A 27,630-nucleotide genomic window follows, 5' to 3' on the forward strand; every position below is an offset into this window, starting at 1 on the left:
ATCCCCCAAATTCATATGGGGAAGCGCTAACCTCCAGTGTGACTGTATGTGGAGATGGGGCCTGTGAGGAGGTGATTAAGGTAAAATGAGGTTATAGGGATGGGGTCCTGATCCAACAGGAGAGAGAGAGTTCTCTCCTCACATTTCTCAAGGAAAGGCCACGTGAGGACACGGGGAAGGCGGCCTTCTGCAGGCCAGTGAGAGGGCGCACACCAGAGGCTGTCCCGGAACCCTGGTCTCGGACTTCAGCCTCTAGAACTTTGAGAAATGAATGTTGTTTAAGCTGCTCAGTCTCTGTGGTGTTTTGTCATGGCAGCCCAAACTAATACAGAGGGGTATTTTGGAAGTAGGGGGTCAGGGAAGGCTTCTTGAGGAGGTGATGTTTGAGCTGAAACCCAAATGATGAGAAGGAGCTGCCGTGGAAGGTTCCAGAAAAGAGGGCGGTGGATACAAGGGCACAGAGGCAGATGGCAAGGGCTGGCCTTGTGGGCCACTGAGGGGAAGTTGGGGTTTGCCAGGGAAAGAGCCTAGATTGTAACTGAGGCCCCCTCCCATCTCTTGGTGACCTCAAGCAAACCTCGCGTCCCTCAGTGCCTCAGTTTCCCCACTTGTAAAACAGAGGTGAAGCCATGTGTCCCCCCATCCCAGGGCTGCTGCGAGGCCCCACCCAGGGTGGGTGCCCAGCTGACTGGCAGGGCTGGGGTCTCATTCACAGGGAGAAAGGCCTCCTTGAGCCAGCTGTGCTGCACTCAGACCCCGAGGGACCCTTCACACGTCCCAGCCGGAACATCTGTGTTCACCACCACCACCAGCAAGGGAGTCCAAACGTGCTCGCTGCAGACCCTCTGACTCTGCCGGGCTGGGAATTTGGCAGCGGCAGCAGGGCCTGATTAAAGGCATTCCGAGGCACGCTGGTGTTTGTGTATCTGGTTCTGTATTTACACTTTGGGAATGAGGGGGGAGGCAGCTGGGGAGTGTCTCGGATGGCCAGGGGGCCGCGGGCCGGGGTGACTCAGCCTGGAATCGGTGCTGGGCCACACGCCTGTGACTCGTTCATTCATTCCCTCATTCATTCATTATTCCCTCCTGCGCTTGGCAGATGTTTAATGAGAAACTCCAGTGTACCAGACTCACTTCCGTGGGGTCTGCCTGGCTCTCCTCAAGGCAACCCTCAGTTGCCTTGGGGGCTGGTGGGGAGGTGGGACCAGAGCAGCAACGAAGTTAACAAGAATTAACTCAAAGTGGACCAAAGACCTAAATGTAAGAGCTAAAACTATAAGACTCCTGGAAGGAAGCATAAGTGTAAATCTTTCTGGCTTTGGGTTAGGCAACGGATTTTTCACGAGCAACAGAAGAAAAATAGATTAATTGGTCTCTATCAACATTGAAAACTTTTGCACATCAAAAGACTATCAAGAAAGTGAGAAGAGAACCCACAGAATGGGAGAAAATATTTGCAAACCATACAGCTGATAAGGGATTAATATCCAGAATATATAAAGAACTCCTGCAACTCAACAAGAAAAAGACAACCCAGTTTAAAAATGGGCAAAGGACTTGAATAGACGTCTGTCCAAAGAAGATATTCAAATGGCCACCAAGCACGTGAGAAGTTGCTCAGTGTCACTGGTCATCAGGGAAATGCAAGTAAGAACCACCGTGAGATATAGCTCACACCCGTCAGGACGGCTCCTACCAGAAAAACAGGAACCAGCAGTGCTGGCGAGGGTGTGGAGGAATCGGAACCCTCACACACTGCTGGGGGGCATGTACAATGTGGGAGAGTCTGACGGCTCCCTCAGTAAGTTGAACAGAGAATGACCATGTGACCCAGCAACTCCGCTCCTGGGGAGAGACCTGGAGATTTGGAAATGGGGTGGCAGACAGGTACTTGCACACGTGTGGTCATGCAGCACTGTTCACAGCAGCCAAAACGTGGAAACAACCCAAATGTCCATCAACAGATGAAGGATACACAAAATGCGGTCCATCCACACAATGGAATATTACTCAGCCATAAAAAGGAATGAAGCTCTGACATGTTACAATGTAGATGAACCTCGAAAACCTCATGCTGAGTGAATGAACCCAGACACAAAAGGACAAATAGTGTGTGATCCCATTTATATGAAATGTCCAGAACAGGCAAATCCACAGAGACAGAAAGTAGACTAGTGTTGTCAGGGTCTGGGGGAGAGGGATGGGGAGTGACTGCTTACGGGGCGGGGTCTCTTTTTGGGGTGATGGGAATGTTCTGGGACTAGATAGAGGTGGTGATTGCACAATATTTTGAAGGTGCTAGATGCCAATGAATTGTTGGTTTTATAATGGTTCATTTTATGTTATGTAAACATTACTTCGATAAAAAAGAAGAAAGTTTAAAGAGAGAGAGAGAAGAGCAGTCCCTGGCCTTCCTGGTTGGTCACGTGTTCAGGTATAGCCGTCTCCCCCAGAGCCCTGGGTTTCTGATCCTTTCTGGAGTGGGCAGGGGAGGCGTGGAGAGAGACTGTACATCCCATGGACACTCGGCATGAGTGGTCACTGCTAGTGTCTCAGCGGCCATAGGGCGGAGGCCAGGGCATCCTGGCTTGGAACCAGCAGCCCTCTGCCCTCCTCTCTCTGGGGTGACTCTGCCCGGGGTGTTTGGAGTCACCTCTGTGGTCTCAGTGAGCTGTCCACAGCCTTACATATCACCCAACCTCAGCTGAGCAGTGGGGGGCCCAGTGTGATGAATGGAGCCCAGGAGGGGCCATTTGTCTTCCTCGAACTGGCCACCTGGTGCCCAAGCTGACACGGGGGGCCTCCCAGGGCCGGGCCAGGCCATGCAAGGAACCTGGAGGGACGTAGCCAGACAAACTGGGATGCACACGCTCGTCAGGGAACAGTGGCCCCAGAAAATCTGTGGGCAGCTCCACGTGACTCAGAATCAGATCCTTTCAGTGGCTCTTGGGGCTCCCTCCACGTACCCCCACGACTGCTGGAATGCTTAGAGAACCTGACGAAGCCCTGGTCCGTCCTTCCCAGGAAACACTCCCAAAGGTGGCCCGTTCCAGGCCTCTCTGCCCTTGGCAGCCTTCTGAGGCCTCCACCTAGGGGAGCCCTGAGGTTCGGGGTTGCGGGTCACGGCGTGCGAGTTCCCCCGGGCTCCCGGGCAGTGCTCGGGGCCCGGAAGCGTCGTGCGCTCGAGCTGGCGAGGAGACAGCGTTCGCCGTCCGCCTCCTTCTTGTGGGTGGTTCTTTGCCTCTGCACTTGGGCAGTGTCTGTTCTTCCTAACTGTAGGCAGTGGACAGGGGTCCCACGTGGGTGCAGGAGAAATGTGGGCTCTGCCAGGGTTCTGAGCGTGTCTAGTAGTTGTTCCTGTGCGCACATGTTTATCCAGTGTCTGCTCACTCACTGACCACGTGTGTGCCTGGCTGTTCCATGTGCCAGGGTCCTCATGGGGCTGACAGTCTGACAGGGGGAGACAGACAGAACACAGTGGGGTGGTTTTGGACAGTGAGCTGCGGAGGAGACGACCCCACGGGGGTGAGGTACATGGTGTTGGGCTGGCCCAGCGGGAAGAGCCTTCTGGAGCAGGGAGTGCCAGTGCAAGGGCCCCGAGGCAACGACCTTCTCAGCTGATGGAGGGGCTGTGAGGAGGCCTGTGTGCTGGAGCTCAGTGGTTAGGGAGAGCAGAGGGCCAGACCGTGCAGGCTTTTGTGGTGAGGGGGACACTGAGGCCGCTTGGAGCACACACCTCCTCCCTGGCCCCCCACAGTGTGGCCCCTGCGCCTGCCCTGGCTTTGCAGGACAGAGCTCAGCCTTCAGCACGCCTGCTTCCCTTAATCTTATTAGAAGGCCGGCCAGTTGCCATGGTGATTTCTGGCAGGCTCCACTAAGGCCAGCTCTGTCTGGAGCACAAGGCCTGGGAGGGATTGGCAGGTGGGGGTATTGCTGCATCCTGTGCAGGTCCCGGAGGATTGGGGGCTGCCCTGAAGAAGTGGCTGTGTCTGTCACACCACGCCTTCCCAGGGCCACCGGCCCCCGTTCCTCAGCCACCTGGAGGCCACCAGAATGAGGGGCCGTGTCCGGTAGGGGCGTGGGCATGGACAGAGGCCAGGGCTGCGTGCTGTGCTGGGCGAGGCCCTGTGGGATCCTGTCAGGAAGGGGGCTAGGGGAGGCCAGAGAGGCCACTGTTTACACAGGGCTCTGCAGGGGAAGTGGGTGTTGGGCAGGGAGAGGGGAGAAGGATTTTGTGTATGGGGACCTTGGGCACAGGCTGTGTGTCGGGGGAGGGGGCCCTGCCTGGAAACGAGGGGCTCAGGGCCGAGGCAGGTCCACAGGCGGATTTTTATAGGGAGACCTGTACTGGGCTTGCCCATGATAGAGCCCACGTGTAGAGTCATCGTCAGGTTGGTGCTGTGACCAGAAGCTCTCAGAGGAGCTGGACACTCTTGTCAAGATGCGACGTGGCCTCTGTGGCACTCTGCGGTCCCAACCGCCCACTGGTCCACAGGGTCACGCAGGGGTCAAGTTCCAGGAGTGGGGTCTGTGCCCCGCTTGGCCACTTCTGAGCTGGGTGGCCCTGGGCAGTTCCCTCAGCCACCGAGCCTTGGTTTTCCCATCTAGAAAGTGGAGTGTCCTGCTGCCTCCCTCAGAGGGCCTGTCTTGGATTGAATTGTGTCCCCTGCAAAAGATATGTCTACGTGCTCACTCCTATGACCTGGGAATGTGACCTTATTTGGCAAGAGGGCCTTTGCAGATATAATTAAGGGTCTTGAGATGAGATCATTCTGGATTAAGGTGGGCCTGAATCCAATGACAGGTACTATTATAAGACAAAAGAGAGAGATTTGAGGCACAGACACAAAGAAGACCACAGGAGATGGAGGCAGAGATGGGAGTGATGCAGCCATGAGCCAAGGAACGCTTGGAGCCCCCAGAAGTTGAGAGAGGCCTGGAACAGATCCTCCCTCAGAGCCTCCAGGAGGAGCCAACCTACTTGCACCTTGATTTTGGACTTCCACCTCTTGAACTGTGAGACAGTAAATTGCTGTTGTTTTAAGCCACCCATTCTGTGGTAGTGTGTTCTGGTAGCCCCAGGACACTTACGACAGGGTCGGCTTGATGCGTAAATGTGCTGAGACTTCAGAAGGGCTCTATGCCCCACAGCGGGGGCTCAGGGACACCTGGGGTGCCATCTGTACACTCGGGGCGGGGAGACTGAGCACAGGATGGCTGATGTCTGCGCTGTGCTTCCCGGTCATCCTTTGTGGCCCTGTTGTCCTCAGCCCTGAGATGCCTCTGATCCCCGGGGTCTGGCACTGCTCGGCCCATTGGTTCAAACCTTAGGGCAAGAAAATTTGAGAGGCACGGATGGGACTGTTGATCTGGAAAGATCCAGGGCTGCAGCAGGCAGGTGGGAGGCGAGGCCAGACACATAGCAGCACTTGCCAAGGGTCCAGCATGGCTATATGCAGTCCTGGCACTGGACACAGCATGACCAGCAGACCGTGAGTTTCAGGTGCCCACTGTCTGTGGGTATGGGATGGGGATGGTGGCCAGGGTCACGAGCAAAGGCATTTCAGACACAGCGAAGATGGTTAGAGAAGCCAAGAGGCAAGTAAATAGGCTCAGTCGGTGGAGCTGCACCGCAGTCGTTTTCTTAGCGTTGGCCCAGTGAGGTCAGAGGGTAGCTGGGTAAGGGATATTCAGGGACTCTGTAGTATCTTTGCTGTTTTTCTGTAAATCTGCAACTTTCACAATGAAAACTTTATTAAAAACAACAACAGCAAAGCCAGAGGCTGATAGCGACTTGGGGGGCTGTACCTTGGGCAGGGTGTCAGGGAGGCCCCTCTGGGATGGGTGTCGAAGGGGGGCTGTCATAGGCTGAGGCCCTAGGGGGCCACAAATGGGGTGCTTTGGGGCCAAGCGGCCAGAGGGAACAAAGAGTGGGGAGAGTGGAGGGCAGGGAGGCCACAGCAAAAGCGTGGTAATGGGGCGCCTGCCCACCCTCAGCTCAGGCCCTCTGAATCTAATGTGCGGTCCACTCTCAGAGTCAGGGAGCCCTTCTCAGACCTGGAGCTGTCTGACTCACAGGCCACAAGCAAGGAGGAGTCCAGGGAGCTGAAGCTCTCCCTTTCCAGCGGGTGGTCTCCAGCATACAACAGCCTTGTCCAGGCCTCACTTCCCTGCCTGCCCCGCCATGGCCAGCAGCCATGAGGACAGGGCAGGGGGAGGGGAGGCCTCTGAGCCCTGTGTCAGCCCCAAGCCTCCATACGGGCATCGGGAGCTGTGTTGGCATCCTGAAAGGTCCTTTCGTGGCCTCCAGACGGGCCTCTCATCTGGCTTGTGAAAGTCAGCCCCTGAGTATGGGAATGGTGGTGTTCGTTTATTCACTTACTCACGTGTTCGTAGGTTTGTTCCACCAGTGGGTTCTGCTGAGTGACAGGCCCTGGCTTGGATGCTGGGTTCATGGAGCTCTGTTGGCAGGGTCAAGGGGAAGTGCTGTTGAGTGGTCACAGAGTGAGGGCCGCTGGGCAGAGAGATGCCTGAGGGACCATGGCTTGGCAGCGGGAAGAGGCATGAGCTTCAGTGACCAGCGGCTTGTCAGACTCTGTCCATGGTGTCACTCTGCTATCCTCCCTCTGAGGCAGCAGGTCCATGGGTGGAGCCTCAGTCTGGCAATTCCTCACCCCTGGACCCTGCTCCTGGGGGTTCCCAGCCAGGCCTGAGAGAGCATTCAGCTCCTGCAAAGTTAGGGGGTCCCCCGGACCACCCTCATGTCTGACACCAACTGCAGAATTGGAGTGTTCCAAAGACCACACTCAGGTCAACAGTCATTAGAAGCTCTCAGAACTTACTGAAAACCATTCTACACACACTTAGAGTTTATTACAGCGAGAGGACACAAATTGCAGTCGGCAAAGGGACGGGGTGCATGGGGTGGCGTCCAGGAGAGTCCAATGCATGGAATTTCTGGTTGTCCCCTCGCCATGGAGTTGTGGGAACAGCGCTTCTCCCAGCACCAATGTGTGACAACATGCATGGTGTACTGCCATCCAGGGAGGCTCCTTGAGTCTCAGTGTCCAGAGTTTTTATTGGGGCTCATATGTGCAGACCCAGCTGACTACCCACGTGGCTGACCTCCATCTCCAGCCCCTGCGGAGGGGAGCTGATGCCACATGGCCCAAGACCCCCACCCTAAATCACACTGTTGACGCAGACCACCCACTGTGGCCCCAGGCCAGCAAAGACACTCTTAGCAGCAAGGACCTTCTGAGGGCTTCCCCTTCCCGGGAGCTGGGGGCAAAGGCCAGACCTCTGTGGGCCAGGTTAACTCCTTCCTGCGCAGCCCCACTTGCAACCAAGGATGCACACGGGGTCCCCCAAAGGAAGAACAGCGCCCCCACATGCATGCGTTCCAGACCCAGAGGCCATGCCCCTGCAGTCTGACAGTTCCATAGCAAAGTGGGCGGGGGGTGGGGGGCCATCGGAGAGAGAGGTTTGGACAGAGGTGGGCCCAGGTGGGCCAGTGTTGCAGCAGCATGCAGGCTGTGAGCGTCCTGTCAGTCCCCGATCCTGTAGCTCATCCTCAGCACTGGGCTCCGTCTGGCCCGGGACCGGGCAGCTTTGTGGAGTGTTTGCCTTCGACGTGGGGGTTCCAGAGCTGGTGGGTCAGCCTGTGATGAAAGTGCATGTGGTGTGAGTACTTCCTGTATCACACGCCAGGCATTTGCATGCACACTCGCCTGGACAGCCCACTTGGGGGAGGGGAAACTGAGGCCCAGAAGAGGGCCATGGCCCTCCAGGGCCACATGGTTCTTGAGAGGCGGACACAGCGCAGGCTCCTGCCACACAGCTCAGACGCAAGGAGGGCATGGGGGGTGGTTTCAGCTTGGAGGTGACCTCTGCCCACCACGCTGGGCTTCCCTGTCCCTCTGGCCAGGATCTGGCCTGTTTTATCCCTCATGACTGTGGGGAGGGACACAGTGGGGTGTTCACGGTGAGTGTCCCCAGCCGTCAGAGACAGACCCTGGGCCTGGCCCCGCAGGCGCCTGAGAACCAACCGCAAAGGAGCAAGAAAGGTCAGTCTCCTCGGCTCCACCGCGGCTCGAGGAAACAGCTGTTTACCTAGGTGAGGTGCTCGGCTGGGCGGGTGGCCAGTTCCTGAGCTTCGCTTCCCCCTCCGGTGTCCGAGGCCCCCCAGGAAGCTGGGGCCAGTGTGGGAGAGCAGGGCGGTGCGGGCGGCCAGCTCATGGAGCACTGCCAGGAGCTGTTTGCGAGGGAACATGAACTGGCCTTGTTGTGTATACACCGTCGACCCTAGCAACCGCCCAGCTGGCCGGAGCGGACGCCCACCCTCCCCACGTGCCCAGCCGCTGCCCTCGGTCACGGAGCCTGTCTCCTATGGCAGTGTGACAGGCGTTGTGGACCTGCGGCCCCAAGGGCCGTTGGTGGTGCTGACCAGGTCAGGGGCATCTGCCGTTGATCCAGGGCAAGTGGAATTGGCTGCTCGAGGGAGAAGAGGCCGGGTCCCAGTCCCGTTCTGAGGCAGCCGAGGCAGCCGGGGCCGGTAAGGGAGCCCCAGGCTCCTAGTTCTGAGGCCGGCCCACGCGACAAATCCCCATGCAAGTGCCAGGCGGAGGGCTGTGCAGGGTTGCAGCGAGCCCAGATAAAGGCCCTCCACTGGGCCTGGCCCCTGTGAGGCGGCAGGACAGGGAGGGGGCTTGGGCAGGACCCCATAGAGCTCAGACGGGCTCTGGCAGCCCCGCTTGCCCTGTGTGCTGCCGCAGGGACTGCACATCCTGCCCCTGGAAAGCCAGCACTGTGCTTCTGAGACGGCCGCTCTGATTCAGGCCATTGGAAAGACGATTTCTCCTGTGTCTGGGGGTCAATTTGCAGCCTCTGGCCTCCGCCCCAGGAACGTAGACTTTGGCAGTGATAAGAAATGGCTCCCCCGGGGGGGTGAGGGGCCGCCTCCTCGGGCTGCAGGCTCCAGGTACATGGATACTCTCACTCATTCACAAACCGGCCGAGCCCGCCAGCAAGCCTCCCCCAAGTTAATGGAGTTCTGGGGAGGGCTGGCCAGGGCACCTTGGGTTTCTGGTTCTGCCATTTATGGTAGAGAGGCACGTGGCTCCTCTAAGAATCTGAGTGACGAGGTCCCCACCCTCTGTGACTGGTGCCACTGACCCCATCGCTGGGGTTCTTTCGGGGCCCTTGGGGGTGGTACTCTGTGGGGTGTGCTCGAGAGGGCCCCCCGGCCCCACTGCAGCTGCTGGCTTCTCTCTTGCAGCTCCAGCTCCAGAAATCTCAGTACCTGCAGCTGGGCCCGAGCCGTGGCCAGTACTACGGCGGGTCCCTGCCCAACGTGAACCAGATTGGGAGTGGCACCGTGGATCTGCCCTTCCAGGTGAGCCCCCATCCAAACGCACTGCCTCCCACCTGGGGCGCATTGCACTCCAGACCCTGCCCTGGCCACAGCCCAAGCATGTGTGCATGATGGCCACTGCGGACAGCTAGGGTCACTACCCTGCCCCACCGCCTACTCCTCTCCTGCCCCGGTGCTCTCCTGGATCCCCTTGGCCCGGCCCCTGTCAGCAGACCCTGAAGCGAGGCCGTGGTCTGGCCTTGAGCGTTTCGGCAGCCACTACACCTGTTGGCCGGCTGTGCGGCAGCGGGAACCGCTCGGGGCCTCTGGGGCTTGGCTCTGTCCCGCCTCACTAATCCGCAAGCCCAGCAATTCTCAGAAGGAGGCCCCGTGGCCTGACCCCACTTGTCTGCAAACGTTTCTTGGCAGAGACCCACACAGCGTGGCTCCCGCAGGCCGCAGGGCCGCTGTGCACATCCCTATCATAAATAATGTGAGATAAGGCCCACCGCCCAGGCGTAGGGCCGGCCTCTTCCCCCAGGCCATGCCCTGGCCCTGGTCTGCAGGTGGAAGCTGGGGTGAGGTGAGCCCACCCCTGGCACGATGTCTGGGCTCTGCAGGGACAGGTCCATTGCTGGGACAGGGCCCTGGAAACAGCCGTGTCTGTCCACGTGCTGACAGGCCAGGTGGAGCTGGGCAGGTCCCTGGGGAGCTCAGTCCCCCACCTGCCCACCTGAGTCGCTCCCCAGCTCCTACTCCTCCCACGCTGCCCCAGGACACAGCAGGGCACTGCCCAGGGTCCCCCAGGCTGGCTTGGGGTCCTCCCGGCCCCCAAGGGGATGCCTCCTCTGCATTCCCTGGGCCCCGGGGCGAGCCCCTCCTCATCAGAGCAGATGTGTGGGCCGCTGCCCGGACCCCGTCTGCCCAGAGCCTGGCCTCTCGGTCAAGGCCCCCTCGTTTCGCTTCTCTCCCTCCTCCCCATCTCTCCTCTCTGTTTCCTGTGTCTCCTCCTCCCTTGAGGAGAGCATCTTTCTGGGCAGCCCCCAGCTTGGCCCTGCCTGGGGTCGGTGTAGAGCCCCCTCGGGCTGAGGGTGCACGGGGGCCTGGGCGAGGCAGGAATGTCTCAAAGTCTCGATTCTTTGCATTTTCAGCCCAGCGGATTTCTGGGGGAGGCCCTGGCAGCGGCTCCTGTCTCTCTGGTAAATGAGCCCCTGGGCTGAGGCCACCCAGCCCCTGAGCCGTGTCCCCAGCGTGGGTGCTGGGTGTTCCTGTGTGGCCACCCCCCTAGCCCCCATGGCCCAGTGGGTGGTGTCCCGTCCACCAAACGGAAACAGATCTGCTCTGCACCCCCATCTGGGGCCGTGCTTGTGGTCGCGTTGAGAGACCTCCACCTGGGGATCCGAGCATGCACATCAATGCTGCACGGTTCATTCCTGTGACACACACATACATGCGTGTGCGTGGATCCTAGACGTGGCCTGGTGAGCCAGGCTGTGGCCGGGCCCGAGCTTTTCTCTGCCTCTGGCTCTGCTTCAGCCACCTCAGTTTCCCCTCTGGCCTTCCAAGAATCTCTAGGAGGAGATGAACAGCCCCTGCCCTCCGGTGTCCGTGCCCGGATGGCAAGGTCCCCACCCTCCCTCAGTCATGGCTGTCTCCCAGCCCCGCAGCCTTTGGGAGGCAAAGGTGCAGAAAGACCCAAGCTGGAGGGTCCTTACCAGGTCAGAGAGAGACGGGGGTCCCCGGACCAGGAAGAGCAGTCACCCTGATGCTGGCCGGGGTGTTTGGACGGGTGGGGAGGAACAGTGACTCCAGCCAGTGGCAGTCTTCCAGAAGGAAATTGCTTTTTGCCCAGCTGCCCAGAGAAGACATTAGGGCCCAAGGACCAGATGGCCGGGTGGGGGAACTGGCTGTGTCCAGAGCTGGCTAAGGCCGCCTGTCTTGTCCTCTAGTCAGATGGCTAGAGGCCCCATGGTGCCAGGGCAGGCAGAGAGCAGGCTCCTGGGGGCCCTAGGGGCATGGAGCCAGGAGGGAGAGCAGGGCCTGGCCAGGGGCCTCGTGCCAGCCCCAGGTGCTGGAAGGAAGCCCCATCCGGCCAAGCTGTGGGCGAGGGCTCCGGAAGGCGCCTGCGCTTGGCTCCCGGTGGTGCCTCATGCAATGCCTGGATGAGGTCTGGGGAGGGTGCATGGGGGTTGAGTCTCCATCAAGCCCACCCGGGCTGAAGGAGGAGCCTCCAGGGAGCCAGCACTTGGCCAGGTGGGCCCCTCGACATCCTCGGCTGGAAGCCCCAGGGCTGTCTCTTGGCAAGCCCCTCCAGGGATGACGTAGGTGGGGAGAGGAGGCCGGCCAGGCCCGGAGAGAGAAGGCAGAGGCCTATCTGCACCTGGAGAGGCTGGAGGGGCGCTCAGGCCGTCTGCAACCCTGGTACCCCAGCCGACACCGGGCCCCGAGCTTGCGCCGCTCTGCCTGGCCCGTGCATGCCAGCTGTACTGCACGCCTGCCGCCCTGGTGCCCAGGACTCCTGGCTCGCCCCCACCCCTGCAGTGCTCAGAGGCCGGGGGGCTGAGGCTGCAGGAGGAAGCCCGTCTGAGCTGTGGAGTGGTGGCTGAAGGTGTCATGGGAGCGGGGACCCTGAGGTCAGGTCTTCAGGGCAGAGCTGGGGTCAGATCTCAGGCCACAGCTGATAACGGTGTTTTGGGTTTCTCTTTTTTCCCATTCCTTCCACCCCTCCCTCCCCTTTCCGGCCCCCTCCCCTCCCCAGACACCCTTCCAGTCCTCGGGCCTGGACACCAGCCGGACCACCCGGCACCACGGGCTGGTAGACAGAGTGTACCGGGAGCGCAGCCGGCTCGGCTCCCCACACCGCCGGCCCCTGTCAGTAGACAAACATGGACGGCAGATATCCTTCTCCTAAAGGATGTGCATGGGTGAGGGGTCCGGGCCCTATTGGCGACTGCCAGACCCAGAATTTGTCTAGCTGATGGAGCCACCCACTGCTGGCTCTGGCGATGGAATCAAGGCTGCCCCAGCCTTCAGGGCCCCCGGGAGGACTTCTTGGAGGAGGTGTTGTGGCTCCTTGAAGACCCTTTCGCCAGGCTTGTGGGGTAGGTGGGGGCACAGGAAACAAGGACGCAGAGGTGGCTGCGGGAGCACACAGCCTGAGGTGGGAGTTGGGGAAGGTGAGGCCGGACCACATTGCACTTGGTTGCCCAGCTGGGCAGTGGCCCAGGAAGGCTGTGAGCAGAGCACCTGTGTGTCCAGGCTGAGTTGATGGACAGCATGGAGGGCAGCCCAGCCAAGGTAGTGGGGCCGAGGAGGTCTGAGCCAGACCTAGACAGATCCAAGGGAGACTTGATCTCTGCAGGCTGCAGAATTCACCTCCCCACCTCAGCCAAGCAGAGAGATCCATGGAGTCCCACCCCTACCCCCAACTTGGCCAGCCAGGCCCCTCCCATCGCCAGAGTCTGACCCGCCACTGCCGGGACCCGCCGGCTCTCTTGAACAGAGAAGCCTGATCTTTCCCCATTCTCATTTCCGTGGCTGGGGGAGCCCAACCAGCTGGGCCCCAGACTGAGCCCTCGGGCCCCGGGAGCTGTCCCCTTGGCCCACAGTTAAGAGTCAAGACGGGTCAGCTGAGTTAGATTCCCCACTGCCCCGCAGGCCTGGTTTCGCAGCCGAGGCCCCTCTTGGAATGGGTGCACTGCGCACGTGTGCTCACAGTGGGTGAGTGCTGAGTGCTAGGTGGACAGGGCCACACCCTGGGGGCTGCTTGCAGCCAGGCAGGAAAGGCCCCCGCCCCACGGCCCCAGCTGTTTGCCGGCTCCCAACAGCCTGGCTGTGCAGGCTGGCCGGCCGGGGGTTCCTGGGACTCGGGGCCGGGCCTAAGCTGACAGTGCTGTCCCCTTAACTCATGTTCACGCAGACAGCTGCCCGTACGGCACCGTGTACCTCTCGCCGCCCGCAGACACCAGCTGGAGAAGGTCAGTGACCCAGAGCTACCCGCAGCCTTCTCATTGAAAACAAAACCAAACTTTCTTTGTGGTCGTGCTCGGAAAACCAATAATACACAGTCGCTTACAAGTGACAAACTAAGAAGCATCCAGAAGTTTCTAGAAACCAGGTCTATCCCTATAACAATGAGGTCACAGCTTTGGGGTCTTCCAGAGTTTTTGTTTGCTTTCTGTTTGTGTGTGTGTGTGTGTGTGTGTGTGTTTGTGTGTGTGTGTGTGTATTTTTAAACATAGTTGGGATTGTGTTGGATATTCAGTGTTGGAGCTTGCTTTTTTTCATTTAATATTATGTTGTGAGTGGTTTCCCACATTCCTAAGCAGCCATTGAAAGTGCGATTATAAAAGTATTATATATTTATTACTAGAAGATGAGGAAAATACGTAAAGGTATCTGAAAGAAAGAAAAACACACCCCTAATGCCATCATCTAGAAAGGTCTAAAATAACAATAATACAGTTAATGTAAATACCTATAGTAGCATAGGTGCACACCAACGTGAATGTAATAACGCCATAGAGGTATACACTCAAAAATGGTTAAAATGGTAAATTTTATGTTACATATATTTACCACACATACACCAAATATATACGTAGGTGATTTCAGTAGACAAAGACCAAAAGCAAGCAAGTTGTTTAAGAAAATATATACACACACGCGTATATTCATAATATGTGATATAATATTAGCAGTTAAATACCTGTCAAGCACATTTCATATATTAGGCCCCGTATCAACCATCATGTACATTAATTGATATAAGATGCACAGAACTTTGTGAAGTAAGTGGTGTTATCCTCCCCATTTTAGACATAAGGAAATTGAGCACAGAAAAGCCAGAACACTTGCTTAGGGACACACAGCTGGTGGGCGAGGCCAGGGCCCTGACTGGCTCCTCACTGCTCGGCCAGCCCTTGGGTCAGACTCAGCTGGCCCAGTCCTTTGTAACTGCTCTTTTCTCTTTGAACTGTTCCCTCCATTTCACTCTTAGTGGCTGGGAGGTCCACACTGCGTCCTTGTGGCTCTTGTTGCCATCCCCGAATTGCCAGTTGTGCAGCTGGACCTGCCCTTTGCGTGTCTGCCCAGATCCCCTGGGCAGCTGAGGGGCTGTTTTGGGGACCCTCCCTCCAGGCACCTGCAGCTGGGTCAGATTCGGTCACCCTGTCTCCGGGGCAGAGGGCGGAGCTCCTGGCAGCATTTGGGCTGGTGAGCAAGACCTTCCCTAGCCATTCCCCCATAGGGGCCCCTCAGGAGGCTGCATTCCTTCTGGGGCCTTCTCCGAGCCTCATGTCACTGCCTCCTCTTCCCTCCCATCACACCTGGTTTGTAACTGAGCATCCTTGAGGGTGGCCTTGCCCGTTGGTGTTTGTCATCAGAAGGGGACCAGTGATCACAGTCTGTGGGCTCGTAACCCCAGGCTAGGCCACTGTGGGACTGTTGGGCCCCTCTCCAGATGGTTTCAGGAGAAAGGCACCATCCTTTACTTAATGCTGAGAAGCCCACGGAAGGGCTGGGCTGGGCAAGGGCTGGTTAGGAATGGGGGAACGTCTCTGCTGAAGCTTCCTGTTCTCAAAGGCTTTGCAGACAAAAACCACAGTCACTCCTGTGGGTTTTTGAGAACACTGTCTTTAGGGTTTTGCTTATGTGCCACAGCTCACAAAAGTGACTCACTACTGCCACCCTGTCCCACTGGGTAGAGTGGGGCCAGGACTATCCCTTTGTCCCCTTTGGGGCCCAGGCTCACTCTCTCTCCTCTTCACCAGGACCAATTCTGACTCTGCCCTGCACCAGAGCACAATGACGCCCACCCAGCCAGAGCCCTTTACAGGCGGGTCCCAGGATGCACACCAGAAAAGAGGTATTGGCAGGGCACGTGGGCGTCTTTCCTCGGGTCAGACAAGTCCAGCAGGTGGCCCGTGTGTTCCCAGAGGAGGCTGCAAGCTCCTGGGTGGACAGACCTGCAGAGAAAGACTCAGTGGGTGCTGTGGGACAAGGGGAGGGGCTCAGGGAAACTTTCAGTGATGGCGCTACTTGCATTGGTGGCTAGTGGCACCCCGCATTTGCAAAACACCCCCGGGGCAGCAGTGGTGGTGGCCTAGCTCACACAACTGTGAGCAGACAAGGCAGGAGCCCCCAGCCCCCAGTAGCAGCACTGCTGACACCAGCTCCACCATCAGTGGGGCTGCATACAAGTCCCCGGGTCCCCAGGCCCCCATCAGTGACAGCAACACCATGAACCCAGCACCCGTGGCAGTTGTGCAACCAGCACCCCCAGACAACTGGGGAACAGCAGCACCCAAGCCCGCGGAGAGCCAGTGGAGGAACATGAGATCCAGCTGACCAGAACCAAAGTAACCAAAGCCACACCCAAGTAAGAGAAGGTGGTTACTACCACAAATGCACCAGCAGAGGATCAGCTCATCAAACACCATGAAGAACTACAGTAACACTGCAGAGCAGAAGGAAAATGACAACTTTCCAGAAACCAAACCTGAGGTCACAGAAGACTACAGTCTGACAGAGAATTCAGAGTAGTTGTCATTAAGAAACTCAGTGAGTTACAACAAAACTCAGTTCGGTGAGCTCAGGAATAAAATTAGTGAACAGAAGGAATACTTCACCAAAGAGATTGAAGCTCTAAAAAAAAACCAAACTGAAATTCTGGAGATGAAGAACACAATTAATGAGGTAAAAAATAATGTAGAAAGCGTAAAAAATAGAGTAGACCTTATGGAGGAGAGAATCACTGACCTTGAAGATATAAACCTGGAAATGATGCAAGTGGAGGAGGAGAGAGAACTAAGATTTAAAAAAAAAAAAAATTCTCCGAGAAATATCCGACTCAATTAGGAAAAGTAACATAAGGATTATAGGTCTTTCAGAGGAAGAAGAGAGGGAGAGAGGAGCAGAGAGCTTGCATAAAGAAAGAATAGCGGAGAACTTCCCAAACCTGGGGAAGGAACTGGCCTTACAAGTACATGAAGCCAATAGAACTCCTAATGACATCAATGCAAAATGACCTTCTTCAAGGCATATCATAGTAAAACTGGCAAAAGTCAATGACAAAGAAACAAGGGCAGCAAGACAGAAGAAAATAACCTACAAAGGAACCCCCATCAGGCTTTCAGCAGATTTCTCAGCAGAAACCTTATAGGCTAGGAGAGATTGGAATGATATATTCAAAATACCGAATGACAAAAACTATCAGCCAAGAATACTCTATCCAGCGAAATTATCCTTCAGAGATGGCGCTACTTGAGTTGGGTTTTGAGGAGTGCATAGGAGATTTCTAGGCAGAGAAAACAGCCCCTGCAAACTCACATTGGCTTCTCTTCATGGATTCAGGGCACGGCCACGCAGTCTGGGAGCCTTGCAGATTCTTTCATATGTCAGGGGCAGCAAGCCCAAGCAAAAGGGGCATTTATCAGCTCATGGCCAACAGTCCAGGGCTAGATGTTCAGCTTCAGTTACTGCTTGATCCAGGGCTTCACACTGGACTGCTTCCTGGCTCTACTGCTCAGAACCCTCCTGGCCCACAGCCCCTGGGCCCGTCCTGGCTATGTTGGGTAGGAAAGAGGCTGGCTGTTCCCTAAATCTTACCCAGAGCCTCCCCTCCAACTGGGCCATGCGTACATCCCTGCAGCTGGGGCACATCTGTGCCCAGGCCCCTGGTCTTTCCTTGGAGCCAGGCGTGGAGGCAGAGTCCACAGGACCTTTCAGTAGGGTATATGCCATCTTAAAAACTGGGGCAGTGTCACCCCGAGAGAGGAGTACAGTGTTATGAGGCCAGCCTCAGAAAACCCCACACGGACCTGATTTGCCCTGAGACACTGAAACCAGAGGATTAGTCACATACACTGACCCAGATGCTTACTGCTCTTTTGATAGCATTTCACTCTGTGAGTATCTAAACATACCAGGGAGATTCTGCTGATAGAAGAAGGATTGTCAACCAGAACTTCACCCCTTGGGGCGCAGGGGCTGTCCGCACACAGTATTCCTGGGATCCCAGCTCATTGGGCAGCAAAGGCGAGATTGCGGAAGAAAATGTTTCCCTAATGAAAACAAGGATTCCAGACACCCAGGAGTGACAAGAACGGACACAGCGCCTGTCACTTTCCTCCTGTCTCTGATGCTGGGGACAGTTCTGAGGGCGCCGTCTCCCTGGCGGGTCCCCATAGGTGGGCGGGCAGGCATCACCATCCCTGGACACTCTGTGACTGTGGAAGGGAGCTGCCCTCAGGAGCCCTGGCAGCTCACAGTCCAGTTGTTGAGGGAGGAGAGGAGACATGTCACCTGTCCCTGTTTCTCTAGAAGGGGCCCATGTGGTGACAGGGTTAGGGGTTAGCCTGGCTGCCCTCCCATCCCTCCGCCCAGGTATCAAGGAGGAGGAATTGACCCAGCTAGCTATGCTTGTTATGGCTCTATTGCAAGGGGAAAACTGAACCTCCAGCAGGCGTGAAGAAATTGGGTCACATAAAATGTTTAATCTCACCTTAACTGAAAAGTCCAAGTAAAGGAGCCTTCAGGTACAGCTGGTTCCAGGGCCTCGAAGGATGCCTGTCCAGTCCCTCAGACCTTCCCTCCTCTCCTCCCCTCCTCTTGGGCTGGCTGGCATTGTGACTAACTCGTGGGGCTGCAGCTGCTATGGGTGCATCAGCCCAGCCTCTGCCGATGTGGGGCCTGGGCCCCTGTGCTTGGTGCTGATAGCCCAAGATGGTGAGGCAGGAGGCGACAGGGCAGGTGGGGCACGTGGGGCAAGGCAGCCACTTACAGGAGGCAGAGAGAGGTTCTCAGCTATTCTTTAAAGTTTGTGTTTGTTTTTGTTTTTTTAATGAAATCCTTTTTTGTACTTTAGTTGTATCCCCAGAAGTTTCTGTGGGGCAGTTTCAGTCTCATCGTGGTTGTGATGTCAGGGAAGCGCCTTCCTGGTGCCACCACAGGGCTGCCCCGAGATTCCTCTCTTGACTCTTGTTCTCCCCCTGCAGTCTTACTGTTAACAGTCCCGGGCATGGAGGAGACCACGTCGGAGACAGACAAGACCCTTTCCAAGCAGGCGTGGGATACCAAGAAGGTAAGGGCCCGGGGCTTTCGAAAACAGCTTTCCTTCCTGTTGCTTTTAAGCACAGCCCTGGTGAAGATGGCGAAGCAGCACGTGGGGGCCTGTGCCTTCCCTGGAGTGTGATCCTCACTTGGAGTCGGCCAGGCGTGTAGGCAAGCCTGTCATGTTGGCGGAAACCAGAGAACTCCAGCCTGTGCTCGCCTCGGCAGCACAGACACTACAGCTGGACCAGTATAAGGATCAGCACGGCCCTGCACAGGATGACACGCAAATTCACGACACATTCCATGTTGTTGTATCTGGGGATGGGTGTTAAGTCGACCTACCGTGGTGATCATTTCACAGTGTATACAGGTATCAAATCATTATATTGTACACCTGAAACTAAGGTTATATGTCAATTATACCTCAATTTAAAAAAAAAGAAGTTGAAGCCAGGGAGGTTAGGTGATCTGCCCAAGGCTGTGTGGATGCTCAGGGTTTAGAACCTAGACCTCGTAATTCCTAGCCTGTGATCTCCCTACTAACCCACAGCATTGGGTAGTTATCAGTGTTTATAAATGTTTACAGTCGTCCTTAAACATAGACTTCCATTCATTTGCACAATAACCACAGCTTTTGTTAGAGAGCAAAGCCTACTCGAAGTCCCAATTGGATTGAGATTTCTGTATTATTTCCAGGTCTAGAAACAAATTTCTCAAGTTCAGTCTATAAAAACGTCTAGTGATCAGATAGAATTTGTGCCATGAATACAGATTTCAAAGAATTTGAATAGAACAAGATACACTTAGCACTAAAGGTATTTTGAATGTTAAAAAAAAAAAAACGAATTAAAACCCATTGCTGGTCATGTTGTGGTGAAAGAGACAACATATGAATTCCTCATCCCTCCGGGAAATCATAGCGAGATGATGAACACGCAAACAGCCATGTGTTCCTCAAAGGCATGTGTTCAGAAATCCACTGGAAACAACCTGAATGTTCAACAGGAGGGGATTTATAAGGAAATTATCCTCAGTCCCTCATGTGGAGAGCTCCACTCGTGTTGGGTTGGGATTTTTGGAGGCATTGTAAAGGTGTGAGAGATACTCGTGATGATACTCTTGTGTGGAGAGAGCAGGATAAGCTGTTAGAAGGGCATGAAGACAGCAGCACAGATGCCTACGGACAGACGCCTGGGTGTGTAGAACCAGGCCGAGGGCAGACACGCGAGTGGGGCGCATCCTCTTGTGCAGGTGTGGGCACTGCCATTGGCCCTTTATCCCTGCCTACCTGTTCCAGTTTTGCACAAGGAATGCATATGGTTTTTATACTCAGAGAAAAAATACTCAGAGTTCTAAGGCCGAACAAAGTGAGAACACAACGGAAACATCTAGGTGCAGAGAGGTGGGTAAGTAAGGACATCAGGATCCTTACAAGCAGAATGTGGTGCTGCCATAGAGAAGGCAAAGATGGTGAGTGTCGTGACAGGGAGGAGAACCCCCCACCTTCCTGGGAGCGGGGAGAGGGCGGCAGAGCCCGGCATCATGGGGAAGCTCCTTTCACCTGCTGGGAACCAGGTGTCGGTGAGGATGTCAGTACAGGAGTTCTGTTGGATTCATTGGGGGTGGGGTGGGCACAGTGGGTGAATTTTTAATACTGTTTAGAAATCCATTAGTTTCTCCATAACGTTCATGGAATGCTTTTTTTTTTTTTTTGAGGAAGATTAGCCCTGAGCTAACATCTGTTGCCAATCCTCCTCTTTTTGCTGAGGAAGATTGGCCCTGGGCTAACATCCGTGCTCATCTTCCTCTACTTTATACGTGGGATGCCACCACAGCATGGCTTGATGAGCACTGTGTAGGTCCACACCCGAGATCTGAACCTCTGAACCCCGTGCTGCCAAAGTGGAGCATGCGAACTTAACTGCTCTCCCACCAGGCTGGTCCCTGGAATGCTTTTGAAAAGATTCTTTAGAAAGTCGTCGTCAGGGGCCGGCCCGGTGGCGCAAGCGGTTAAGTGCGTGGGCTCTACTGCAGCGGCCTGGGGTTCGCTGGTTCGGATCCTGGGCGTGCACCGACGCACCGCTTGGCAAGCCATGCTGTGGCTGTGTCCCATATAAAGTGGAGGAAGATGGGCACGGATGTTAGCCCAGGGCCAGTCTTCTTCAGGAAAAAAAACAAAGAGGAGGATTGGCAGATGTTAGCATAGGGCTGATCATCCTCACAAAAGAAAAAAAAAAAGGAAAGTCGTTGTCAGAGTTCTTTGCAAAAATCCAATAATGAAGCGAGTGTTTACTCTCAGAATTAAGAAGCCCGTCGCCAAGTAGAAACCCGTCCTGCTGGTGTTCCCTGCAGAGGCTTAACGCCTGCTGGTCTCATGCCACCCCTCGGACTCCCCAGTCCGTGCCAGCCCAGTGTCCCTCCTCACTGTGTGCGGCAAGGCCACCTGCTTGTCTGATAATCCCTAAAGAGCACACGGACCCAAGGGCCCAGGAGACAGACGGGGACTTAGGGAAGGTAACACAGCGGAGCCCCCATCAGCGGGGCTCTGTCCCGTCATGTCTGCCACCATTGGAAGAGAGTTCCCTCTGTCCTTGACTGAGAGACCAGGGCCTGCGTGAAGCCTGCAGTTCTTGGGTGGTGATAGTGTCCTCTACTCGCAAAGGAGCAAGTCGGGGTTTCACTGCCAACGGAGTTTTGCTGGGACCCTCTCCCTGGGGCCAGCCCACAGGGCAGCCAGGGTCTCTGTCCTCTGGGAGCGAGGGTGTGGGAGCGCGCACAGTGCTGGGGCACCGCTGGCAGGCAGTGCCCTCTGTGTGCTTAGGGCATCTGGTCCAAGCCTTTTCTGGCTACTACACATGATGTCCTTCTCCACCGAGGACAAACAGACGCTGAGCAGAGGAGCCTCTGCCCCAGGGGCCCTGCCCACCCTGATCCAGGAATGGAATGAGGGGTCAGCCTCAGGGCACCCAGGTTTCCAGTGGCCCCACTGCAGAGTTGGGGGTGTAGAGTGGGCAAGCCACCTTCTTCCCCGAAAGCCAGCTCTGACAAGGGGCCGCATCGCCTCTCGGCTGTGCCCTCCTTACTTACCAGATATAGGGAGACTCTCTTCTCAGCTCTTGGTTTTGCCTCTGGGCGTGTCTGCGCCAGGCTGCCCTCCCTCTGGGCGATTGTTATGTCTGTGGGACTCATGCTTCTTGTTGGGTGGCTCTTGGCCCTCGAGGGATCAGCCATGCTGCGCGGAGCTGCAACGTGCATGAAGAGGCCAGCTCAGCCTCTGCTCTCTTCTCTTTCAGACGGGGGCCAGGCCCAAGTCCTGCGAGGTCCCCGGAATCAAGTAAGTCTCTGCAGGGCCTGCCCTGCATGCCCAAGGCTGATCGGGGGGCTGCTTGGACGACCCCAGAGCTTCTCATCAGCTCACGAGGCTGCAAGTCCCGACAAGAGGGGCCTGCTGTTGGCAGCCACCCAGCCAGCCCTGTGGTGGGGGACACTCCCACCTTCCCTACTCGAGATGAGAGCCCCCAGCCTCAGCCCTGGCACAGCCAGCCCTCAGACACACCCGGGCAGTGAGAGGACCCTCACCACCCCTGTCCCCCAACCCTGTCCTGCAGGGATGGGCTGCTTCCTAAGGCCCCATTGGAGATGTGGGCTGACAGCCATTTTTCAAGCAGGGCAGCACCTAATCACGGGGTGTCATTTTGCACCTCCTGATTTTTTTTGCACCAGCGCCCTCCTGCCCCTGCTGCCGCTTCTGGGGGAGAACAAGCCCGGCCACTGTCCTGAGAGCTCACCTCCCCCTCTGTTTGGCCTTTCCCCAGCATCTTTCCATCCGCCGACCAGGAAAACACTACAGCCCTGATCCCTGCCACCCACAACACGGGGGGCTCCCTGCCCGACCTGACCAACATCCACTTCCCCTCCCCGCTTCCGACCCCGTTGGACCCTGAGGAGCCCACCTTCCCCGCACTCAGCAGCTCCAGCAGCACTGGCAACCTTGCAGCCAACCTGACACACCTGGGCGTCGGCGGCGCCGGCCAGGGTAAGGCAGCCAGGTGATTGGGCCCTTCCTTCCCTGGCAGAGCTCATCATCTAGTGAGCACGACACGTATGTTTGAACGATGACGTAGGGTGACATCCAAAATGCCGGGCATGGGGTGGGGGACAGAACACACCACAGGGGCTTGGCATTTCCCCGCATTGCCCAGGGAAGGCATCTCGGGCAGAGGGCACAGCCTGGGCAAAGGCGCACGGGTGGGAGAGCTCATGGTGCCCCCAGGGATCAGACAGTGCTTCTGAGGGGCTGCTGGGGGCTTCAGAGACGCTGAATAAACCCAGAACATTCTAGGAGGGGAGCCTCCAAGAGTTTGACCCAGTTAGGTGGGCCAGGCTTTCCCCCTGTCCCTCATCATCCCCAGCCCCTTTCTAAGGGACAGGACCTGACCTGCTCCCCGCACATCCCTTCCCACCCCCCAGCTCGCTGTGGCTGCCTGCTTGGGACACTGTAGCCTGGCCCCCTCCCCAAGCTCCACGTTCATTTCTCCCTGGGCTGTGTCCGGGGGTCGTCCCACGGGCCCCTTGCCCGTCCCAGTATCTCCCAGCACTGCCCCAACACTGCTGCTCCTGGGGACCAGTGGTGCCATTCCCAGATGGCTCAGGCCAGGGACCGTGCAGGTCAGCTCCTCTGTCCTGCTGCCTACCCTGACCTCTTGGCTCGTCCTGTCGGCCCCACTGTCAGGACCCGGCCCAACTTGGACCCTCCCTACCCTGCACGGCCTCCACTTGCCTGGCCCCTGCGGCCCCCTGAGCCCCTGGCCCCCAGTCTCTTCTCCACCCAGAATGGCCGTCAACTCATGGCTCTCCTCGGGTTTGGACCTTGCACTGACCCTCAGTTGCCTCCCAGTGAAAACCTGAGACCCCCAGGGCCTGGGAGGTCTGCTACAGTCTGCCCTCTGATCTCGTTCCCTACCCGCTGCAGTCTCCTCTCTAGCCCCAGAGCTCACCTCAGGGCCTTTGCACGTGCTGCCCTCCCGCCAAGGTCCTCCCCTTCCTCCAGAGGGCTGCAGGGCCCCTCGCCTGCCCCATCCCCACTCACACCTCCTCCCCTCTGCAAGGCTGTCCTGATGGCCTGCCTGTGCCCACAGCCCCTCACACTGCGTTCCTGTTCTGCCTTCATGCTCCTGTTCTTGTGCCCACAGCCACTCACACTGCGTTCTCCTGCCCTCACCCTGCTGCCCCTGTGCCCGCAGCCCCTCACACTGCGTTCTCCTGCCCTCACCCTGCTGCCCCTGTGCCCACAACCCCTCACACTGCATTCCCCTTCTGCCCTCACCCTGCTGCTGCTGGGTCACTAGTTTGCATTCTTGTGTCCCCTGGGTTGGGCCTTGCTCTCCTGCATCCCTGCTGTGACCCCCCACACCCATGTTGCCTGTCAGATATGTCGGTTTGCATCCAGAGAGGAGACAGGGCTGCCCCAACAGCCCCGTGGGGACAGGCAGGCGGGGTCGTGGGCGGCCCCTCTGTGAGGTCAGTGAAAACACTGCCCTGTGCCCTCCAGCCTGCTTGGGAGCCACAGAGCAGGCCGATGCTTGCCCTGCACACCTGCATGTTGTACCTCTCCCCCGAGCGTGGTGGGCAGCATCATGCAGGGTTTGCTGAGAGACAACCTCATGCTCTGACTCGTGTTTGTCAAAGCCCCTCTGGCTGCCCAGGGAGGCCAGGCTGTCAGGAGGGGGCTGCAGCACCTGGACCAGGCTGGGGCCCCATCGGTCAGTTTGCAGAGAGATTTCCAGGTGAAATTGGCCTGCTGGGAGTGAGTGGGTATGGGGAGTAGGGGAGAGCAAAGAGCCAGGAGTCCCTTCCTGGCTTTGGTGCCGACAGGTGAGGGGTATTGAGGACTGTGAGAGGTTTTTAGATGGGGGGATGGAGGCCAGAGCAGGACCTTGGCCTAACGGCGTCAAGGCCGTGTTCTTTCTTCCACATGCCCCGTGCCCGCTGAGGCTCAGCCGCCTGGATGAGGACACCAGCCCCAGCCTTGGCCCTCACCCCTGGGAAGGCCCAGAAGAGAAAACGAGCAGATTCAGGGAAGCCTGAGATCCACGGCCCCCAAGAGATGGGTGGGTGGGCAGCGTCTGCACAGGTCTGTGCAAAGCAAGAAATCAGAAGGTCTGCTCTGGGGCACCCCCTCATGCAGATGCAGCTGGCTCCCCAGCCCCTGTTTTTCTGCTCACATCTCCCTGCAGCCTCCAGAGCACCACCCCCTCTGCCAAGGGGTCCTTGGCGGCCCCCTGACGCCCGCCTGGGAGCTGCACACCTCCAGCCCGCGCCGAGTCTAAACAGGCACAGGAAAACGCAGCACATGTGAAAGCCATAGATGCGGACGAGTGCAGGCCCGAGCGTGGGGCCCAGACCCCGGCCCGCCTGGCTTGAGCGCCGGCCCAGTAATGTCTGACATGTGTTCAGTTGTTTGGGAACCTGCTGCTGTAGCAGCTCGCCTGGCAGGGGCTTTGCTTTCTGGGCACATTTTAAATCAAGCCGAGCCGCCGGCCCTGGCACACGTGGAGACCCCTCAGCCCCCAGCCCACCCGCCAGTTGGAATGTGAGACCCGCGAGGAGGCAGAGGGAGGCCTCCAGCGCCAGGGAGACAGCGGCCTCTCTCGTCTCCTTCCACATGTGCTGAAGTCGTTTTCCTGGCTGCTCACAGAACCCTGAGAGGATAGGCCTGGGTCCTCCTTCCTGGCACAGCTCTGGGGCGGCCGGCCCCGCACACAAGGCTTGCGTGCCTCAGGCCGGGCCGCTGCCACCTGGCCTGCCCTCCCCTGGCAGCTCTCCCTGCCTGCCCCAGACCTCCCTTCCAGCTGGTCCCACTCCTTTTCCTAAATGCGGTGCAGGTTGCCAAAAAGAAATTCAGCAGCAAGCTGTCTGTCCACCCTCCTGGCCCAGCTGGCCTCTAGAGGATTGGTGGCGGCCCCGTGTGAGGCCGGGAGTTCATTCTGCAGCCCGGCAGAGGGTCATACACTCCCTTGTATTCACAGCAGACGTTAGAGGCTAGCAACCCAAGGGCCAAATCCAGCCCACTGGTGTGTTGTGTCTGGCCCATGATGGTGTGTGTGATGCTCTGAATCAACATTTAAAATCAGGAGAGTGCATGTAAAAATCTGCATTTCTGGCTACTTTTGAAGAATCAGAAGGTCCAGTAGCGGTGGGTTGAGGTCCTATGTTTCAAGACTATCCAGAGCGCTAGAACTTGCTGCAGGCCCCACCCGCCCCTGTCACCCCACTGTCCCTCTCACTGCTGGCATTTGTCTCTGCCACTCAACTGAGCCCTGACATCTGCTCCCTGGGTGTTGAGCATTCCTCGGCCCGCTGGATGTGTGAGGCAGGGGATGCTCAGAGAAGATGGAGGAGCCGCCCAGGCTTCTGATTCCATGTGCCTTCTGACTGGGTATCTCCTGGACCCCTCCTGCCCAGGCCTCTTGTCAGTGCCTGCCTTGATGTTGCTGTGTACACAGCAGCCTGATTCTGGGGCCCAAGATCTCTGCAGAAACTGGACCCAGGGACTCTGCCTTGGGAGCAGTCAGTGGTGCCAGGCTCCCTGCAGTACTGGGCTGAACAGAGCTGCTGGGGTGGCCGAGGGGAAGTGTAGGCGTGAGCAGGCTTGCCTTCCATGGATGACACAGCCCCAGTGAGCAGCTGCCCTGGGTGGAGTGAAGGCTGCCCGTCACCTCTCCTCGGTGTGTGCCCGCTGCGTTCCCACCAGCCCGCGAACCTGCCGTGTCACCTGCTGGAACCAGGCCGATCTGGTGCCCTCAGCAGGATGGGCCTGGCTCCCCAGGCTGTCAGGCACCTTCACCCGGCCTTGACTGAGGGCCAGACTCTCTTCAGAGCCTGCTAGTGACCTGTTTAGGGCCTCATGGTGAGCTCACAAGGGCGGCTCTTATCTCCGTCTCGAGGGCGAGGAACCTGAGTCTGAGGGATCAGGCCAGGCCCCAAGGGCTCCCTCGGCTTTGGAGGCTTGTTGCCTGCCTGGCTCAGAGCCCTAGATGACCTGGCAGGCCCCAACTGTTTCCACACTGAGCTTGACCTCCCTCAGCTCCTTCACAACAGATGTATCCAGGGATTGGATTGCTGCGGGAGGGGCAGGGGGTGAGGGAAGGGGCAACAGAGAGGCCCCAGCAGGAGCTCCATCAGGAATCAGTGTGCTGGAAGAAAATAAAGAGTAACTGAGTTTCTAGCTTGGGCAGCCTGCTGGGGGTGGTGCGGCAGCCTGAGGAGTTCATGAGGTCGGGGGAGAAGGACGTGGCTGTGAGATGTGGGGAAGGGGTCACCAGATACACGGGTTCAGGGGCCAAGAGGAGATCTGGCTGAAGCAGTTACAGGAAGGGGCGCGTTCTCCGAAGGTGGGTGAGGAGAGCCATGAGGTTCTTGAAGCTAACCAAAACCCAAGCCAGTTTCGGCAAAAAAGGGGATTGATTGTCTCTGGAAACCAGGAAGTGCCAATGTGGCTGGATTCAGGGCCAGGTGCTGCCCCTCCCCCTCAGCCTGATTCTCTAGCCTGCCTTTCCCCTTGTGGCCACAGGATGCCCCACACACAGCTCCAGACCTCCTCTCTCGGAGTTCCATCAAAAGTCCTGGGGTAGCCTCTCATGGACCAGCCTGGTCACATGTCCACCTGGGGGCCAATTACGTGGCAGTCCAGAGGCAGGGAAGTGCTGATTGGCAGGGACTGCGGAACATGCCCCTCCTGGAAGGATGGCAGGGTCAGCCGGGAACGTGTTGTTCAGCACAGGTGACGGGTAGAATGGAGCCCACGCAGAGCTGAGGACCCTGAGGTCAGGTATTGGGGCCTTGGAGAGGACACCCTGGGTTTGGTGGTCAGGACATGCCTGCTGGCTTGTGTCTGAGCAATTAGGCTGTCCCCAGCAGTGACCGTGGGTGTGTGAGTGGCCCTCCGGAGGCTGGAGTCATGCCCAGCCTCCCTCTTTCCCTTCTTCTCTTTCAGGGATGGGTACACCAGGCTCCTCACCGCAGCACCGCGCCGCTGGCGTCAGCCCGCTGTCCCTGAGCACCGAGGGGAGGCGGCAGCAGGCTCAGCAGGTGTCGCCCACCCTCTCCCCGTTGTCACCCATCACTCAGGTGCGAGGGTGTGGTGGGGTGGGGGAGACGGGCCCGGCTCTGCCTCTGGGAGGCCTCCCACTCCTTTCGGGAGGCCGCAACATCCTGAAAACATT

At 57.6% G+C, this 27,630-nt stretch overlaps 1 protein-coding gene across 9 annotated transcripts in view; it reads left to right on the top strand.

Moving 5' to 3' along the window:
• CRTC1 (CREB regulated transcription coactivator 1) overlaps positions 1-27,630 on the top strand; it is a 72,840-nt gene that overhangs the window by 33,283 nt on the left and 11,927 nt on the right. For 6 of the 9 annotated variants that reach the window (XM_058563807.1, XM_058563809.1, XM_058563810.1 and 3 more), the window contains exons 2-10: positions 9,278-9,394; positions 10,504-10,551; positions 12,111-12,248; positions 13,268-13,329; positions 15,124-15,218; positions 18,349-18,434; positions 21,700-21,740; positions 22,222-22,442; positions 27,402-27,535. In XM_058563807.1, the coding sequence (XP_058419790.1) occupies positions 9,278-9,394; positions 10,504-10,551; positions 12,111-12,248; positions 13,268-13,329; positions 15,124-15,218; positions 18,349-18,434; positions 21,700-21,740; positions 22,222-22,442; positions 27,402-27,535 (942 nt within the window). The remainder of the gene's footprint in view (positions 1-9,277; positions 9,395-10,503; positions 10,552-12,110; positions 12,249-13,267; positions 13,330-15,123; positions 15,219-18,348; positions 18,435-21,699; positions 21,741-22,221; positions 22,443-27,401; positions 27,536-27,630) is intronic. The other 3 variants (XM_058563808.1, XM_058563813.1, XM_058563814.1) reach the window with 1 other exon arrangement.

This window comes from Diceros bicornis, chromosome 20, assembly GCF_020826845.1.
Source record: "Diceros bicornis minor isolate mBicDic1 chromosome 20, mDicBic1.mat.cur, whole genome shotgun sequence".
NCBI classification, from domain to species: Eukaryota; Metazoa; Chordata; class Mammalia; order Perissodactyla; family Rhinocerotidae; genus Diceros; species Diceros bicornis.